Genomic DNA, 19269 nt, shown 5'->3' on the forward strand with positions numbered 1-19269 from the left:
CAACGGCACCGAGTTCAAGAATATGAAGATTGAAGAATGGTGCGATGAAGAGGGCATCAAGCATGAGTTCTCCGCCACCTACACACCTCAACAAAATGGAGTGGTGGAAAGAAAGAACAAGACACTAATCACTCTAGCAAGAGCAATGTTGGATGATTATGGCACGTCCGAGAAGTTTTGGGCGGAAGCAATCAATACGGCGTGTCATGCATCCAACCGAGTGTATCCCCACCGACTCCTCAAGAAAACTCCATATGAGCTCATCACCGGGAAGAAACCAAATATATCCTACTTTCGAGTTTTTGGTTGCAAATGCTTCATTTATAAGAAGAAAAGGCTCGGTAAGTTTGAGAGTAGATGTGATGAAGGTTTCTTTCTTGGTTATGCATCAAACTCCAAAGCATATAGAGTATTCAATCAAACCTCCGGGTTAGTTGAAGAAACATGTGATGTGGAGTTTGATGAATCTAATGGCTCCCAAGAGGAGGTTGTTGTCTATGACAATGTAGGTGATGAGGAGATTGATGAAGCATTGAAGAAAATGTCTATTGGGGATATCAAGCCGGAAGAGGTGCATGAAGGCAATGATCAAGGGGGAGGATCTTTCTAGTCCTAAGTGTCGCAAGGTTGAGAAGGACACTTAAATTAGTATAGGTTTTATAGTTTTGTAGAGGTCGCACTATTAAGAGGGGTTAAGGCCAAGTAACTTGAGCATGGACATGGTCAATTAAAAATGGATGCACACTATGGTCACTCAGGTTCCTAGAAATTCAAATAAGTAGTTTTCAACTTATATCTCAAGAATATTTGGATTTCATTCAAGACTCAAATCAGAAAAGGCAAAATCAGAAAAGTCTATACACCGGTTTAACCGACGACTCAACTTTTCTATACGTCGGTTAAACGCGGTTATCAGAGTCTAGACAAGTTCTATACACCGGTTAAACCGACGATATTTGAAATTAACATCGGTGCATTAGTCCAGAGATGGTTTTTCCAGGGTGTTTAAGGTTCTATACACCGGTTAAACCGATGATGTTTGAAATTAAACGTCGGTGCAATTGACCATTGAGATGGTTTTTCCAGGGATTTCAGAAGTTGTACTCACCGGTTAAACCGACGATGGATTTAAGTTAACGTCGGTGCAATTGTCCAGAGGGTTGGTTTTTCAGTTGATCAGTGGACAACTACACTCACCGGTTAAACCGATGATACGTCGGTTAATCTGCCGAAGTTGTAACGGCTAGTTTTCCAAATGGACAGTTTACATTCATCGGTTAAACCGACGCTGGCTATTGGAGGTTCATCGGATTAACCGGCGCTAAGCAGTTTTCTGGCAGCTTTTCTCCAACGGCTCTATTCGTGTGAGCTGCCTATATATACCCCTCCAATGGTTCATTTTGAGCTCTCTTGACATCAGGCAACATTCATACACCATACTATTATTGAGAGCCACCTTGAGCTTCATCTTCCACACATTTGTTCATTCAATCATTCAAGAAGCAAGACTAAGGACTTGAGTAGAGAGAAACTTGTGTGCATCTGTTCTTGGTGATCGGTTCTTGCTCAAGTGAAGACCCTAGCTTATTACTCTTAGTGAAGGCGATCTTGGTGATTGAAGGTGTTTCTTCCGGAGCTTGCCAAGGATTGTGGGAGCCCGAAGAAGTTTGTACGTGGCTTGAGCTCCACCATGCTAGGATGGTGAACGGAGACTCTTAGTGAGCACCCAAGTCTCGGTGACATGGGAGGTGACAAGACTCTTAGTGGGTGTCACAACGTGGATTAGGGGTGTGTGCTAACACATCGACACCACGGGAAAAAATCCGGTTGTCTCATGGCCACTTTTTCATTTCAATCACTTACTTTCATGCAATTATTCATGTGCTTGACCTTAGAGATCATAACTTAGCTCTACCTTGCTTAGTTTCATATTTAGTTGTCTTTGATAGCTTGTGTAGTTTGCTTAGTTAGCCGGTTGGTGAATTGAGCCTTACTAGTATTGCATAGGTTAAGATTGCTTTAATTGCTTTAGAAATTTGAAAAAGACCCAATTCACCCCCCTCTTGGTCCATCGATCCTTACAATAGTTCTCAACAATTAGTATTTAAGAACTCAAGGGTGATACCATATTGCAGAATGAGTGCACAATAACCCGATGAACATAACCATGGTTAGGCTATCAAAGTAACTCCACAAATCTGCAGCGATAAAAGTATGAAAACATTAGAAACATTGAGATCAAACTTTTCATACATCAGAATTTGTTTGAGAAATAATTAATAAAGTTTGGAACCTTTACACTATGACGTTAGTACCAAGGTTTTGGGATTCAAAAGCGAAAAAAATTTGGAGCCCACCAAAATGGACGAATTTCAGAAAATTCGGGCCGAATTTCAGTTGAATTGACCGGTCAAACCATTTGAACTTCGTCCGAATTTTGACCGAACTTTTTACAAACAAAGCAACAGATATTTTTCGAGCGGTTGCTTCACAATAGATACTATAAGCATCAAGAGAGAATAAGAAAGATGATACTACATGCACCACAGTCCGCGCGATAGTCCAATTAACACATTTTAGAGTCCAATTGAGCCTAAGTGCTTAACAACATCAGAAGTTTTTATGGTACATAGTCCATATCCCCAATGCACCACAAATAGTCCAAGGTTCAAAATAATTACATCAAGCATTTAGGAGACACTCCAAGTCCCCAGGAGCATAGTTTTTCACTCCACCACAGAGACCACAAAGTCCAAAATAATTACAATCCAGCCAGCCATACATGCACCAACAAAATTCAATCACCCAAAAGAAACTACGTCAGTTAGCAGATGTCAATTGCCACTGGCACTGTTCATGTTTCATGGTGTCTAACCACCACCATGCAAACAACAAAAAACGGCTCCATAATCACTGGACTGTACCTGCACAACATGCATGAAAAAAACAAAGACCTTTTTTAGTAGATTTTGCACATGCCAATATCGGAGCAACTAATAAACCTCTTTGCAAATATTGTGATCTTAGATAGTAACATTATAGTGGCATATATATGAGAAATCAACAACATATTATCATAGCAGCCTAGCAGGTGCAAGAATTACTTTCAGGTTTAAATTATGGTCACATTCACATAACAGTTTCAGCCTAACTTTTGCAATAGAAATAAAAGCAAACAGGTTTAAATTATTGTCACATTCACCTAACAGTTTCAGCCTAACTTTTGCAATAGAAATAAAAGCAAACAGGTTTAAATTATTGTCACATTCACATAACAGTTTCAGTCTAACTTTTGCAATAGAAACAAAAGTATACCTTGACAGAAGAGGCGCTACTCTCTCTCATAGAGTGTTTGGAGCCTCATTTTCTTCTGTTGGAGTCTACCAGATCTGCGGCCATTAGGATTAAGATCCCCCTCGCTTGAAGGTTCTATGTTTCCTTCCACTCTAGGTGAGATTGCCACACCATCATCACCAATGCCATCATCATCACAACTGAGTTCAGCATGGTCATCATCACCATCAGATAAGATGTCCTCAAACTCATCTTCTTCATGTCCATCTTCGCTGTCCAGAAACTCGATCTCTTCCCCCACTCTCGCCCTCTTCCTTACACGTGCAGATTTATCCAGGCGACTTGCATAAATATCATCCAAACTGGGGCCAACATCACTCATAGACTTATCCAACCAATCCCATATCGGATTTGTCTCATCAAATATTGCAGCATCCAACATCATGACACATGGATCAACTTCCTTATGCTGCTGTCCACTCTCCTCTTGGATACGTTCCTTTAGGTTATAATGGACATAAACAAGCTTATGAAGCTTGTCATAGCTCAGCTTGTTCCTAATCTTCGTATGAACTAATGCAAAAGTACTCCAATTCCATGGCGACCACTCCATTAGCAATGACATGGCCGAGATACTGAACACGCTGCTCCCCAAAAGAACACTTGGAACGTTTCAACACGAGGCCGTGCTGCCGGAGCGCCAAGAAAACCGAGCGCACATGCTGCAGGTGTTCTGACCAAGATTTACTGAATATAAGAATGTCATCAAAAAACACGAGAACGCACCGGCGAAGAAAAGGTTGTAGCACCGCATTCATCAATGCCTGGAACGTAGATGGAGCATTCGTGAGACCGAACGGCATCACAAGGAATTCAAAGTGCCCATGATGTGTTCGGAACGCCGTCTTGGCAATGTCATCGGGGTGCATCTGGACTTGGTGATAGCCGCTCCGCAAGTCCAACTTAGTAAAAAACACCGCGCCCTTGAGTTCATCCAACAATTCCTCGACGATGGGAATGGGAAACATGTCCCGCACTGTTTTGCTGTTGAGGGCGCGATAGTCTACACAAAACCTCCAGGAACCGTCAGCCTTGCGAACGAGAAGCACCGGCGAGGAGAATGCCGAGGTACTTGGACGGATGATGCCTTGCGCCAACATTGCCCGACATTGAGCTTCGATCTCATCCTTCAACAACTGAGCATACCGGTATGGACGTACAGCCACCGGCGGTGTTCCCGGAAGTAGATGAATACGATGGTCAAACGAACGCGCCGGCGGTAAGCCCTTGGGCTCGGCGAACAAGTCGGCGAACTCGTCGAGTAGAGCCAGCAAATAGTCGCGCTTGTCAGCTCCCGCAGTAACCATGGCCGCCGTTGGTCGCATGCCACTCCAACGGACGCGACGGTCGTGCCACCAGAACACCATGGTGAGGTTGGTGAAATCCCAGAGGATGGGACCGAGAGTGCGGAGCCAGTCACACCCCAGGACCATGTCGATGCCCCCAAGTGGAATGACGAAGAAGTCGGCCACGAACTCCTCTGTACCAATTACGAACCGCACCGCCTTGCACACTCCCGACGCTGCGACGCGATCCCCATTTGCTACACCGACAGAGAGACCAGGCCGGGGTGATGGCACCAGACCCAGACGGCGTGCCGTGGCCTCGTCGATGAATGAGTGAGTGGAGCCAGAGTCGACCAACGCAGCGGCGGTCTTATCACAGACCACCGTGGGCAGCTGCAATGTTGCGCTTGACTGAATACCCGTGATGGCGGCCACAGAGATCTGCAGTTCATCATCCGAGCCACCGTCCTCAGATGCGAGTGCCTCGGTGTCCAGCTCAAGGAAGTAGATGCCTTTTCCCGTGCACTGCTTCGCATGCTCCTTGGAAAACTTCTCCGGGCAGTTGAAACACAACCCCTCCAAACGCCGTTGCCCCATCTCCTCAGGTGAGAGGCGTTTGAACCGGCTGCCCCCCAGGGGTGCAGGTTTAGCGGGCGCGGCGGGTGTTGCTGATGTAAATCCCGTCGCGCCAGGTTGCCGGGACGTCCGCAAGGTCGAAGCCGGAGGACGTTGAGCCGAACGCGTGGGAGTGCGGTTGCTCCCGGTAGTCGCATCGGCTCCCAGAACTTGGCGGCGCTCGTACGCCCGGGCGAGCGCCATGGCGTCCTCCAGGGTTTCTGGCTTCTGGAGCTCCACATCAATGCTAAGAGGTTGCTGCAACCCAGCAGTGAAGATGGCAATCTGTTGGGCCTCCGTGACGTCCTCACAGCGTGCCAGGAGGAGAAGGAATTTCTCCTGGTATTCATCGACGGTGGAGGTATGGCGCAGATGTGTGAGCTCGCCCAGTGGATTACTGCGAAGCGGCGGCCCGAAACGCCTGTTGATGGCGTCGACGAACTGCGGCCATGTTGGAGCGCCTTGGTTCTTCTCGAGTCTGTAATACCATTGGCTGGCGGCGGCCTCCAGATAGAACGATGCCGTTGGCACCTTGAGGTGGTCCGGCGTGCCGTAGGCACGGAAGAACTGCTCGGCCTTGTGCAACCATGTGATGGGATCGTCGGATCCATCGAACTTCGGAAATCGGAGCTTGTGCGACGGCGCGGCCGGGGTGTCGCCGGATGACGACGATCTATCGGCGTCGAATCGGCCCTTGCTGGCCAGGACTTGCGTCTGGACGTTCTTGATGGAAGTCGATAGAAGCCCGACTTCCTGGCGGAGCGACGTCACGTCGTCGTCCATCTTCTTGCCGTTGTCACCGATCATCTTGACGATGCGATCGACCACTTCGTCCAGGATCGCTTTCGTGACCGGGACGTCGGTATCGGCGCCGTCGACCATGGCGGTAGGGTTTTGGCGGCGCGCAAGGGAAGCGGGATGTGGCGGAGGTGACGATGGAAACCAGGCCAAGGAAGATCCCTAGACTGATACCAAGATGTTATGGATTAATATGGATTGAGTCTAAACCTGAGCACAAGAACAGATCGATAATCACCCAACTCGCCCTCCTGGGAGGCTCTGAGCTTGCGGGAACTATCTTCTGCCTAAAAACCCTAATGAGCCGCCGGCTCTTACATTTATAGAGTCTATGACAATTAACTAAAACACCCTTGACAAAACAGCCAAACTAATAAGAAGGAAAATAAACTCTTGCTAATCCGTTGTGGACGCCGCTTGCTTCTTCTTGCGTTGATATTTCTTCCCAAAGAATGTGTCCACAACATCTCACAACCACTAGATGAGACACACTGTGAAACAATGCGCAAAGCATATTTTTGTAAGGTAGGCACTTCACCTCCGAATTGAAACCACCAATTCGCTGCCAAGTGAGAATGGAACAAATAAAAATGTCAACTTCATGTAGGTGCAATTAAACCAATGAATTGTATCAAATTTAAAATTACTAGTATATCACTAAATTATTAATGATGCCACAGTGGACCGAGCCATAAATTCTCCATCGACAACTCCATAACTCCCTCACTGCATCCCGCACAGCTCTAGGCACATTGTTGCATGATTTTACTTCACCTACAATTCCACCAAGATGGTCTCTTAGTCTGGTTGCACCACCACCCTTGTTGGTAATCCCACAGTACCCACATTTGAAGCCTTGTCCAGAAAGCTTTGTGCCATGATTCCATACTTTCTCAATGTTTATATCATTAAGCTCTACATTTAAAAAATGCAAGCACAATGTCAGCAACATGTCCACATCACTGGATGGCTAACACACTGGAACACCTAACCCCTTTGGTATTGGCCGAGCAACCAGAATATTTTATATAGTGACATGAATCATTTGAGCTGAGAAATTACATGCAAAGAGACCAGACAGACCTGTCCTAGTCAAAAACAAACTACTCCCTTACAGAATAGAATTCTGTAATAGATTCCAAATGACCTTTAAATGGATCAAGACTATTTTTTTGGTAGTCTGACTTACAGATCAATCTAACTAGTCTGAATTTTTTGTAAGCCATACAAGATAAAATCAGAACATACATAACATTTTATTTATCTGTGAAGTGTTTGCAACCAATCAACACATGAAAAGGATCAAACAACACAAGTATTCATGAAGCCATTGATATCGATTTCTACAAATACTCTGCACGCTCATAATTTTACCATGAATCAACACACGTGCTGCTTGCAACCAAACAAAGCAAAAGAATCAAACAACACAAGTATGACTTTGCTACCCTCACGTGATGCTTCCAGCCGAGGTGCTGCAGCTCTTGCCGGCGCATCGTGACCAACTCCGACGTGTTCGACGCCTTGACCGCCGGCGCTGCCGCTGCTGCCGACCAACCCGCTGTGTACACGGCCACTGACCAACTGACTTCGTGATGCCTCCAGGAGCAGGGCCTAGCCAAGAACAACGAACTGATTAGGGACACGATAGATCAGCACAAGTTCAACCAACACGGTTAAAAACAGAGGACCACCCACCACCTACGAGCTGCAGATTTGAATGGAGAGATGGACGGGAATGGGACGAACCAGGAAGGAGATGAGCAGATCTGCGAGGAGGTTGACGGGGAAACCCTCTTCCGCTCCTGGCTTGACAACGCCTCCGCGGCCTGTTGGTGGCAGCCGCCAGCAGGGAGAGGGGGTGGAGTAAAATGAAATTTCTATAGTTTCAGGTTGGAGTCCCGAGTTTTATAGTGAGAAACATAGTCACAAAGTTCCCGGGTCGAACCGGCCGAGGAACGGGATCGAGGAACGAGGGTCGAGACTTTGTAAAATTGTGGTACGAGGGGGGTATATCTCTTTGGAACGAGAACCCGAATTTTGGTCCGTGAATCCGTGGCTAATGGGTCGATGACCCTGGGACGGTCCTAAGAGCCGAGAGTCGCGAACCCTATCAATTGAAATACTCCCCCTCCTCTCCTCCTCTTTCAGCACATACAACAGTCCAGCCCAACTCCTCCCCTCCTCTCAGCCCATTAACAGCCCAGCCCAATTCATCCCCTCCTCTCTCTCTCTTTTATCTCTTCCCCTGGCGTTCTCCTAGCCGCACTGAGATCCCGTGCGCTTCTCTCTTCCCCCAGCCTCCCAATCTCCTCTCTCCCGACGGCGCTTTAGGGCGGTGGACAGCGGATGGAGAAGCCGGTGCATGCACAGGGCGGAGGCCGGCGGCCGGAGGACAGCGCGCGGTGGAGGCCGGCGGCCGGTGCGTGCGGCGGAGGATGGCGGCCAGCGGACGGCGCGGGAGGAGGCGGTGACTGCCGGCGTGGGCGCGGCGAAGGCCAACGGCCGGCGCGTGAGTAGGCGGGGGACGGCGGCCGGCGCGGCGGACGATACGGCTGCGGCGTGTCTGGTAAGCCTACCTTCTTCTTCGTCTGCATCTCGTCCCATTTGAGACCCTGCGGTGACGGGGTGGCGACCCATCCTGAATCGGGACGTCGACCCCTGTCGTCCCCGACCCGCGAATTGGGACGACGATCCGGGGTCACGGATCGCGGCATCGACCCCGAATTCTGTGACTATGGTGAGAAGAGGTATTTGTGGGCTGTAATGGATCTTGGGCTGGGCTACAAATTCAAATTGGGCCGAATTTTTTTGGCCTGTTTATTTTTGTCTCGGGCCTAACCAAACTGGGCGAAATTCGGTGAAATTCGGCCCATTCTGTCCGAATCCCAAAACCTTGGTTAGTACCTCTTTGTATACAATATTCTTCGCAAAAATACAAGTTTTCAATGGACTACTTTTTTTGTCCTCCTTATTTCCTGACATGTGCCACTGGACTAAATGTTCTTATTACTGTAAGAAACATGCTCAGTTTCATCCAATGCTTGGTTGCACTCGGAAGAAGCAAAGAGTTAATAGCAGGTCGCAAATAACAAATTGGATCCTCTGCAACTCTAGTTTGCTACTGGGAGCTGTACAACTCAACCAGAAATAGGAAAAGTCACCCCGCAGGAACTGAATAAATTGGTTGCGCTACCATGATTAAAAAACATCAATCTAGTAGGAACTGATAAAGTAGTCAGTATTAGAGTAGTTCATATCAGCATTCAGCGATCAGCGATGGAAGGTGAGTCAAGCCTCCGGATGAATTTGTGATTCAAACATTTTGAAAAGCAAGTGACAATACCTGAAAGCCTGAAACCAGTCGCAATGACGACAGCAACAAGCGACGCCAGGACACCGACGCGGGGAAGGAGCAGCGGACGATACAGGGGACGGAGAGGGCCGGGGGCGCCGGCGGGGATGCGGACCAGGGCGGCGTGGGTGTTGCGGACCGGGGCGCCGGCGGCGATGCGAATCGGGGGGGGGGGGGGGGGGGGCGTGGGTGATGCGGACCGGGATGGGAAGGGCGGATTCGGACGTGGCCTCGGGATGCCTGCTGCCGTCGCCCGAACTCAGGAGCGGGATCTGCGGCGAGAGGCGGAGCACGGGGTGGGCCGCGACGCCAGCGGAGACCGACCAAAAGGGAACTCCGGCGCAAAATCACGGCAAACTGCGGGGGATCAGGGCGCCCGAGGCCGACGGAGGTCGAGGTCGGGGGCTCACCATGGCGACAGGGATGACGACGTCGCCCAGGCGTAGCAGATATATAAGGATTCATCGAAATTGAAATCATTGTTATCAGGATTAGTTTTTATACTCACCTCGTAAACCTCACTTTGAGATCGATGTGTAAGGCTAAAAGTTTGACGGGCGAGGAGGCAGACTGAAAATGTCACCGGCGCCTGTTGAATCGCGAGGGCGCGCCCCCCTCCGTCCCTTCTTTTTTCACCGGGGCAAAACTTACCCGGCCGCGCGTACCCATCTGAGATCTCCGCGTGTGACTGCCGCGCCCCCTCCTCGCCCACGCCGAAATCAGCGTGATTCCCCCCTGCGCGCCGCCCCCTCATCCCCTATGCCCGCCGCCGCTTCTGCCCCCGCAGCAGGAGAACGGCAACAAGCGGATCCGCATCTCGAGTGCGGCTCCGGAGTCGAGCTCGCGCGTGCGGACCGTACCTTCACGGCGAGGAGGACGGGGCCGGGCCGCCGGGGTCACCCCGCGCCAGCGCCGTGCGGCGGTGTGGGCGGTGCGCCGGGCGCACCGCCTCTTGCGCGGCGGCACCAGCTACGCCCTCCTCCGCAGCACCGCCTACGGCCGCTACGTCGCCCTCGGCCGGTATGTTGATCAGTTAAGTTTGCGCAGCCAGCCATCGAGGCTGGAGGAGGCCGTGGGCTGCGACGGCGGTTGTGCTGCACGCGGCGATGGCGTCCAGGCTTCGCTCGATCTACCTCCGCTGTGGGCTGCTGCTGCTCGTGGCGACCAAACCTTACTGCTCAGGTTCCATTTTCGTTCATTCCAATGCTTGCTTTACTGCTTGCCTGGCCTCTGAATGAATTCTGCCTTGCGTGCTACTGATTAGTGATGGTGGTTGAGGTAACTACTTCCTGCTAGGTGCTTGCCTAGCTTCAGTGAGGCAGGCAATAATGCCGGGATCATACATCTAGGATACCTATTAATTCATAATTTGTTGCAGACCGAGCGTAGCTCGGTTGGTGCGACTCCCAGCTGGGGAGCGCACCCGCCCGGGTTCGAGCCCGCCTGCACGCTGGGGCGCGGCCCCTCTGTGGCACGTTCCCAGGCCGCCTCTGGTGGCACCGGCTGGCCTCTCTGTGGCCTTGCCTAGTGAAAAAAAAAATTCATAACTTGTTTCTTTGCAATGGCAGATTTTGTGTACAATCTTCAGAATTACTGTATGCTGCTCTGTCTGCCTGCAAGAACTTCCCCAGCGTGTAATTCCGGTGAGGTTGCCGTCACCTCTGCACCGACCTCCTCGTGTCGATCTGGCGGAGTAGGGTTCTTGCAATTTGTCAGGTCTGAAGTTTTCCTAGCCAATTTGCTAAACTTGATTTGGATTCTTCTCGTTGTTAATGAGGCTGTTAGTTACTGAATCTTGATGATGTTCTTCGTATATTTTGGACCGAGATTACTGCTTTCGTTCAGATATTCTATTATTGTAGGCGGAGCAGTGATTCTGGGTCCTCAATTCTTGATCCTATGCATTTGGTTCGCCTTAAGGAGCAGCACTTATCATTCCTGTCATCCCCTGATCTGCAATTCCGCATTAGTTTAGTGAGCTCTTGAGTTCTTGTTATATCAAATACAAACCTGAATATTGCGTAGTGTCAGCTCCTATGCTCAAAGCAGTTTGTAGCTTGGAATTTTCTGTAGATATCAGTGAACTTGTTGCTGCATGTCAGATGTTAGGAAGATCATAGTATGAAAGTAGAAAATGTAACTGCCTATTGTGTAATTTTTTTTTTTGAATCGAGGTCACGCCCATTCCCATTGCATTAACGGAAATCCAAGTAGTTTAAGGAAATACAACAGGGAAAAGAAGCTAGGAAGAAGTGAATCTAGCTACCTAGATACCAGGCCTGCTGTTGTCCATCGCGACCTAATTTCTAATCATTTATTTTGGGTTTGCTGTTAAGTTCTATTCTATCTAGGATTAGTATTTGATCATATTTTGCACCAATAAATCCCTGCTCTGATTTACTTACATCATTTCTTGTTCCTTGCAGGGTGTACAATCTGAACCATCAATTTGGTATTTTTACTCAAGAAACTGAATTTCAAAATATTTTATTATGGATATATTTAATTGGGATAATACAAGCATGCCTGAAATCTGAGCAGCTGAATCTCTAGCTCTTCTGAAAAGCTGCTGCTATTCAGTAAGTTATAACCCTTACATTGTATTTAAAGCATTTCACTAGCTTTTCTGGAGGAAAGAGGCTTCGCTTTCCTGATTTCTTCACTATTTTTCCTCTGTTTTCATCCTGCTTATCAAGGAATCTATTCTTGACCTGTTGCCATAAGATTTGAGTAGCATTCTTTTTTATAAAATATATGAACTGTATTGAAAGTTTGCTCAAGCAGTACATGAAAGATTGCTATTGAATGATTGCTGAAGCATTCTTTTATAAACTTATTTGTTAAGCATTTTCCAGTGATGTAGGGTTGCAGAATACAGTTTGTTATAAACTTTACTGGCTTTAATGCCTTCATGGAATGTAACAGCACATGATAGGATGTGATTTCTATTTTTTTTTCTGAAACAATGGTGCTCGAATAAAAAAATAGTGTGGTGTATTCTGTTGTAGCACCTAAACAGTTCAAACGATGGTTACAATTAATTTGTTATTACTGTCCAATGCACATTCCTAGGCCAATCCATAAATTTAACCAGTTTAATTTTGTTTCCTTCAAAGGTTAGATAGAAAAAACATTGTTTAGTACTTTTACATGCACAAATTGCAAAAAGAACTGCAGATGAAATTATGAAAGAATTCGGACCATATAATCAAGTAGCACTTATGTAAAGAACTAGCTGAAAGGTTCAGCTAAAAAATAACAGTACAATAGAAACGAATAAGACAAATCTATTTGCATTCTATATTTGTGGAAGATGCCTTGTTTACTAACAGGCATTGGTGAGTTTCTTTTTTTTCATGTTATTTTCTTAATAATATTTCGAGTAATATTGAGAGTTGTCCATCACATCCTAATTTCTAATCATTTATTTTGGGCTTGCTGTTGAGTTCTATTCTATCTGGATTAGTATTTGATCATATTTTGCACCAATAAATCCCCGCTCTGATTTACTTACATCATTTTTTGTTCCTTGCAGGGTGTACAATCTGAACCATCAATTTGGTATTTTTTTCTCAAGAAACTGAATTTCAAAATATTTTATTATGGATATATTTAATTGGGATAATACAAGCATGCCTGAAATCTGAGCAGCTGAATCTCTAGCTCTTCTGAAAAGCTACTGCTATTCAGTAAGTATAAGTTATAACCCTTACATTGTACTTAAAGTGTTTCACTCCCCATCCATCCGCACCGCCACTCCCTCCCTAGCCCAACGAGGCAGCGACCCCCTCCCTCCCTTTCCATGGCAGATGCAGACCCGTTTTGATGCCTTCCTTCCAACCACGGCGTCCTGCCTGACCGGCTCAGCGCGCTGCCTCTCGCGACGCCGGACGCCACGGTGGCGCCCAAGCCCCCGTGCCGGAGGCCATCTCGGAGAGCTCGAGTGCAAATTCCCATATTGCTGCAATTTGTTTGTTCTAGGGTCTGCTCTGATCGTGAATTGTAAAGGGGCTGGGGTTCCAGGCAGAGGGGCTCAAGGTGTTCAGGCATGTGGTGTCATACAAGTTCAACTCGAGGTCGGCAAGAAGGTCCTACTAGTGCGCCTGCTCGAGGACGTCAACCACTAGGACTTCATTGACATCCCCATCTTCCGCTCCCAGACCAACGCCGACGACACAGTGCTCGCCGGGATCTAGAGGGTGGGGAAAGGGAGCATCGTTGAGCCCACCATGCAACCCTTCCAGCTCGCCCGGCCCATGTAGCTCTGGGTCTAGGATGGCGACCATGTCAGGCTCCCCTTCCCAGTAAGTCCGTATACTAGCTCTGGATCTGAAATAAGGATCATAATGTCTTAGTAAGGACAACTGATTAAGAGTTGAACTTGAATATTATTAAGACATCATATTGGAGAGGAGGATATTATTAAGCTGATATATGAGTCCAGAGGTGTAGCCGCTTGAAAGAAGTAGGATATGGAGGACGCGGAGAAGGAGCATACATTCCTCCATGCTAAGCACTGCTCCCTATCCACCACCAGTGAAGTATGTCTGTTCCTCATCTATGGGCGAATTCAAAGAGATTTTCCCCATTCGTGCATGTCACTATTGTTTCCTAGATGATTGATTTCTATGCAAGAAATTGCTTTTTCCCATGTACTAGATTTGATCTCAATCTTTAATTGTAGGCATTTTTTGTGGTGGTCATCTATGTCAGGTTGTATCCTACACCTGGTTTAATATGCCAGGACGTGGATGTGAAGCATTTTTTTCCTATTTTGCAGTGATCATTTCTTCACTATAAAGTGCAAAGCAAGATGCAGTTACAGATATATGATGATCTATATTGTACAAAAGGGAAAAAGATCTCGAATTTGCTTTTCTCTTGAGCTCCAATGGCCACCAGAGGATCCTTGACATACAGAGGTATGTTATAACTGATGAACTGATGACATTTCACTTGGTCTCGTTTGTCAGCCCAACTGAATTTTCCAAGCAAATTAAATTATTACAACAGATTAGCCATTGTATATATTTGTATTCTTCTCTAGGACTTGTTGACAACTTGCTGTTGTTATGTAAGATATTTTGGGCCTAATGACACAGCTTGCATGCATGTCTTTTTAAATGGAGCTATTATGAGAATTTTTACCTTTAGGGCACAATGGCCATCTTACATATTCCTGATTGTGATTCATGAATTTTTGTCATCTGAACATACGAGAATTTCACACAACTGTTGTCCAGCTATTCTTTTTTTTTCATTTCGCCAGATCAGAATGAAATGATGGTTCCTGCTTCTCTAATTAAATTTGATCCTAATATTGACATCACCATTGCATATTAAACCTGGCGTAGGATTTCCATCTAATCCGTGGCTCGGGTTCAGATACAGCAGTCTGGTTCAAGAGTATCTCAAGTTTCATGTTCTATTTCCATCTGTTCACTTAGTTTTTGCATTTATACTTGAAAAATTAAGTTTCTAAGATTCTTGTAATAAGTCAACGCTAATCGTGGAGGATGATCTGATTCAATGAGTCAATTGGTGCAGTACATATATGAAATTGATCAGATTCAATATGTCAATGAGTAAGAGGATGATTGCATGTGCAGATGAAGAAAATCTATTTCAGAACATTTTGCCTTACATCTTAACTGGGCATCATTTTTTAAGATGCATTGTGCACTGCCATGTGCATGGTCTCTTCATATACCGGGCGTGAAATGATGTTGGAAGAGGCAAGATGCTAAATCCAGGGAAGATAAGCCAAGAGATGTGCTTCGAGCCGCACGTTGTTGTTTCCCTGAAGAGTATTCTTTTCTTGATTGGCGTGGCAGACTGTGTTCTGAGCTGATGTTATTGATGATTAAAAGTGGTTTCTTTTGCATTGTTCTCCTTGTTAGTGGCAGGTGTGATGGTCTGTCGATTTTGTAATAATGGGTGATGCATGGGTGATGGACACGAGTGTTTTTGCCATAGAACTCTAAAGAACAGTTATTTAATTTTGATCATATACAGTAGAAAAGGGCATATTATTATTGCAATATGGGCAGATTTGTATCTTTATACAATTCACCTTTAAGCAGCCTATATAATAAAATAGTTTAAAAACTTGAACCATGCAATTTTTTAGGTTCTAATTAAGAGTCTTGGTCAAGTTAGTTTTGTCGTTGCGTATGAGTTAGTTAAATGTGAGATGAAAGCATTACAAAGGTCCGGACATAGGTTAGGCAGTAACAGGGACGAATTCAGTGCTAATGATTTCCCTTCTTATCGGTTATCTTCATAGATTTTGAATATTAAAGTTGGCATTATTTTATTTGATCGTAATCTAATTCCGTAGGCCTGATACTTGAATGTCTGTTTTTTATAGTCTACATATATGTCTATATAGCCTATTTGCAAATTTGTGCAAACATAGCCCCGTAGCAACGCACGGGTATTCTTCTAGTGAGGATCACGGCAGGAGACGCGCGCCGTACGCGTTCTTGAATTCGAAATCGACCCAGATCGCACGATCAGACGCCGCGCGGAGCTCAGCGGCTGGACTAACGTTGATCGGAGACGGCTTGCAGGCTGAACGAAAGAAACATCCGCACCAGAGACGGACGACGGACGCGTGCGTCCCTCTTATGAAATTTTTAGTAGTTGAGATGAGATAGAGAAGAGATAGATATAGAATAGATAGAAGATAGATAGAGATAAACCCGCATCCTAATCCACTCCTTAATCTTATCCGCTCCGCCGCGCCTGGGCGCTATAAATAGCCGCCCCAGCCCCTGTCGCCGTCCTCACGCCAACTTTCTCTAAGCGAAGCGAGCTCGTCCTTCGGCACGATGGCGGTGGATCTGACCCCGAGGCAGCCGAAGAAGACATACGGCGGCGAGGGCGGCGCCTACTACGAGTGGAGTCCCGCCGACCTGCCCATGCTCGGCGTCGCCTCCATCGGCGCGGCCAAGCTCTTGCTCGCCGCTGGCGGCCTCTCGCTCCCCAGCTACTCCGACTCCGCCAAGGTCGCCTACGTGCTTCAAGGTACGCGCACCACCCGTTTGTCTGATCGGTCGCTCGTAATCTTATAGATCAGCGTAGAGCAGAGCGAATATGGCTGTTTTTTTTATTTTACCAGATTAGATTCGCGCATCAGATCTCTATTTTGTTTTTTAATAATATAAATTTGATTCAAATTGCGCACTGTACTATTCTGGCTAGTGGTTACTGTTTCGACGATTGTGAAGTCTTAGTTTAAAGGCGTCGTGATCATGATGTCCCCATCACGCATCTGAGAAGTAAAACCTGATACTCATGTAGTTCAATTTCAATGACACCACTATGTTCATGACTACTAGCACGAGCAATAAATAATTCGTAGCTGTTTTCTGTTTTGGAAATTCATTCGTTGCAGTGAATTTGTTCATGCTTTTGTTTTTTTATTATGATTGATGCTTGGTGCAGGCACGGGTACCTGCGGCATTGTCCTGCCCGAGGCCACCAAGGAGAAGGTCGTCGGCGTGAAGGAGGGCGACGCCCTGGCGCTCCCCTTCGGCGTGGTGACCTGGTGGCACAACGCCCCCGACGCCACGATGGAGCTCATCGTCCTCTTCCTCGGCGACACCTCCAAGGGCCACAAGGCCGGCCAGTTCACCAACTTCCAGCTGACGGGCGCCAACGGCATCTTCACCGGCTTCTCCACCGAGTTCGTGGGCCGCGCCTGGGACCTCACCCAGGATGACGCCGCCAAGCTCGTGTCCAGCCAGCCCGCATCGGGCATCGTCAAGCTCGGCGCCGGGCAGAAGCTCCCCGCCCCATCTGCGGAGGACCGCAAGGGCATGGCCCTCAACTGCCTGGAGGCGCCGCTGGACGTGGACATCAAGAACGGCGGGCGCGTGGTGGTGCTCAACACCCAGAACCTGCCGCTGGTGAAGGAGGTCGGGCTCGGCGCCGACCTGGTCCGCATCGACGCCCACTCCATGTGCTCCCCGGGGTTCTCGTGCGACTCGGCGTACCAGGTGACGTACATCGTCCGCGGCAGCGGGCGCGTGCAGGTCGTGGGCACCGACGGCAAGCGCGTGCTGGAGACCCACGTCGAGGGCGGCTACCTCTTCATCGTGCCCCGCTTCTTCGTCGTCTCTAAGATCGCTGACGCCTCTGGCTTGGAGTGGTTCTCCATCATCACCACCCCCAAGTAATTCACCGCACTGATTCTCTGATGCATTTGCTTTATTCAGCTCTCTGCACTACTGCACATGATATTGTGTCCATTAGTACGCGTCGAGTGAATTCATGAGCTAATACAATTGTTGTTGGAATGTGCATCAGCCCCATCTTCAGCCACCTGGCGGGGAGGACGTCGGTGTGGAAGGCGATCTCGCCGGAGGTGCTGGAGGCCTCGTTCAACACGACGCCGGAGATGGAGAAGCTGTTCCGGTCCAAGAGGCTGGACTCCGAGATCTTCTTCGCCCCCAACTGAGGAGCCCCCGCCACCATTGCCGCCCGATCCACCAGCAATCTCGATGTCGTCGTCGGTCGTCGTTAGCTTAGCTCGATAAGAATAATAATAGAGAGCTGCGGTGGGGTCTGTCGGTGGCGGCTTCCTTCGTGAGTCAGTGTCAGTCAGTCGGCAGTCTTAGGGTCTCAAGTGGGAGAGAGCTTTGAGCGCTCTGCGTCATGGTCTGGTCGTGCGCGTCCGGTTGGTGAAACTTGCGAGATGAATACAAATCTCATGCTTCTTTCGTTTATGATGATGCTCAAGTTATCGTTCGTTGCTCTTTGTACTCTGTTTTATCTTTTATATGGTCTGCTTGAAGTTGCTCGTCAGAGCCACAGGGTGTCGTGCAGGATGGAAACAAAGACCGTGGGCCTACTCTTTTGGCCTTTAGCCGAACCATTAACGACATTGTCACATTTCGGCGGCCCGACGTCGCTTAACTATTGAAGCCTACCTCGTTGCTTGTGGGCGAACGTTTAGAGGCAGCGGCACGGCGCCTCCCCCCTCCTGAACTACCTACAAATGATGACTGAACCACCAACAAATGATAGATTGGTCGCGCCTAACCATGGTTTATTAATTGCTTGACTGCCAAGTGGATGATCCAAATAAAGATTGTCATGTTCCGCATGAGTGTCACCCTTATGCCTTTCGTGATGTTGCATTGGAGTAACGTTTTTTCTAACACAATAGTACAACTGGAGAAGTGCGGGCCACCTAACGTGCGGGCCGTGTTTAGATCAAAAAATTTATATAAAAAACGCCACATCATAAACTACTAAATAAAATTTATTTACAAAACGGCTGCACCCTGGGGCTGGCGGTCACGGGGCTCCATCGACCATCGGTGCCGCGATGCCCCCAACCAGATGCCAAAAACAGCTCGGCCCCGCCTTCCCGGACCCGTCTCTGGCAGCCGGGCCCTGCCGAGCTGCTGCACATCATTCTTTTCGCCATGTGAGAGCCACGTTGCCGTCCAGATGTCATAAATATATTTTCTATATATGGCCTCATAACTAACTGTATTCGCAATCCAGCTCTTTCTTTCTGGTTGACTTCCATCAACTTGAGAAGTCATCTCCAAGAGCACCTTCGGGTGACGAGCGAAGGTGCGGCGCCCCAATAGACCGAAGCCCTGGGGAGAGGTTGATCATGGCGAAGGTTGCGAAGCGAAGAGCCGCGAAGACCCAAGGTTCCGAAGGGTAACCCCTGGCGATATCCCCTTGGCGAAGGCTCACCGGCGAAGACATCAGGCGAAGGCGTACAACCGGGCGAGGGACAAGCGATTCAGTAGATGAAGACCGGGCCCGAAGGCCTGGCACGAAGTCAGATGGCGAAGAACAAGGAAGTTACGGGAGGCCCACTTGTCATGACCAGCT

The 19269-nt window shown here is 48.0% G+C and overlaps 2 protein-coding genes and 1 long non-coding RNA gene across 15 annotated transcripts; 2 read left to right on the forward strand and 1 right to left on the reverse strand.

The window, feature by feature from the left end:
* Positions 1 to 2558: 2558 nt before the first annotated feature.
* LOC120666007 lies at positions 2559 to 10059 on the reverse strand. 11 transcript variants are annotated; one of them, XM_039945779.1, is made up of 5 exons: positions 7803 to 9393; positions 7502 to 7667; positions 6832 to 6968; positions 3316 to 6615; positions 2559 to 2924 (listed from the first exon to the last, which is right to left on the reverse strand). In XM_039945779.1, exon 4 carries the CDS (start codon positions 6135 to 6137, stop codon positions 3852 to 3854), a length of 2286 nt encoding a protein of 761 aa, XP_039801713.1. In that variant the 5' UTR covers positions 6138 to 6615; positions 6832 to 6968; positions 7502 to 7667; positions 7803 to 9393; the 3' UTR covers positions 2559 to 2924; positions 3316 to 3851. The 11 variants fall into 11 exon arrangements, with proteins under 11 accessions (XP_039801713.1, XP_039801711.1, XP_039801705.1 ...); XM_039945777.1 differs by lacking the exon at positions 7803 to 9393 and adding an exon at positions 9400 to 9910 and having other exon boundaries at positions 3316 to 6968; XM_039945771.1 differs by adding an exon at positions 9400 to 9910 and having other exon boundaries at positions 3316 to 7667; positions 7803 to 7882.
* Positions 10060 to 10448: 389 nt separating this feature from the next.
* On the forward strand, positions 10449 to 15457 carry LOC120666011. 3 transcript variants are annotated; one of them, XR_005671507.1, is made up of 5 exons: positions 10449 to 10590; positions 10977 to 11124; positions 11835 to 11987; positions 12944 to 14330; positions 14956 to 15457. It is a non-coding gene; the product is annotated as an uncharacterized LOC120666011 (long non-coding RNA). The 3 variants fall into 3 exon arrangements; XR_005671509.1 differs by lacking the exon at positions 10449 to 10590 and having other exon boundaries at positions 10987 to 11124; positions 12944 to 13097; positions 13218 to 14330; XR_005671508.1 differs by lacking the exon at positions 10449 to 10590 and having other exon boundaries at positions 10987 to 11124; positions 15018 to 15457.
* Positions 15458 to 16180: 723 nt separating this feature from the next.
* LOC120666008 (12S seed storage globulin 1-like) lies at positions 16181 to 18144 on the forward strand. Its single transcript, XM_039945782.1, has 3 exons — positions 16181 to 16437; positions 16858 to 17587; positions 17722 to 18144. Exons 1-3 carry the CDS (start codon positions 16242 to 16244, stop codon positions 17870 to 17872), a joined length of 1077 nt encoding a protein of 358 aa, XP_039801716.1. The 5' UTR covers positions 16181 to 16241; the 3' UTR covers positions 17873 to 18144.
* The last annotated feature ends 1125 nt before the right edge of the window (positions 18145 to 19269 follow it).

Source organism: Panicum virgatum, chromosome 3N (genome assembly GCF_016808335.1).
Source record: "Panicum virgatum strain AP13 chromosome 3N, P.virgatum_v5, whole genome shotgun sequence".
NCBI classification, from domain to species: domain Eukaryota; kingdom Viridiplantae; phylum Streptophyta; class Magnoliopsida; order Poales; family Poaceae; genus Panicum; species Panicum virgatum.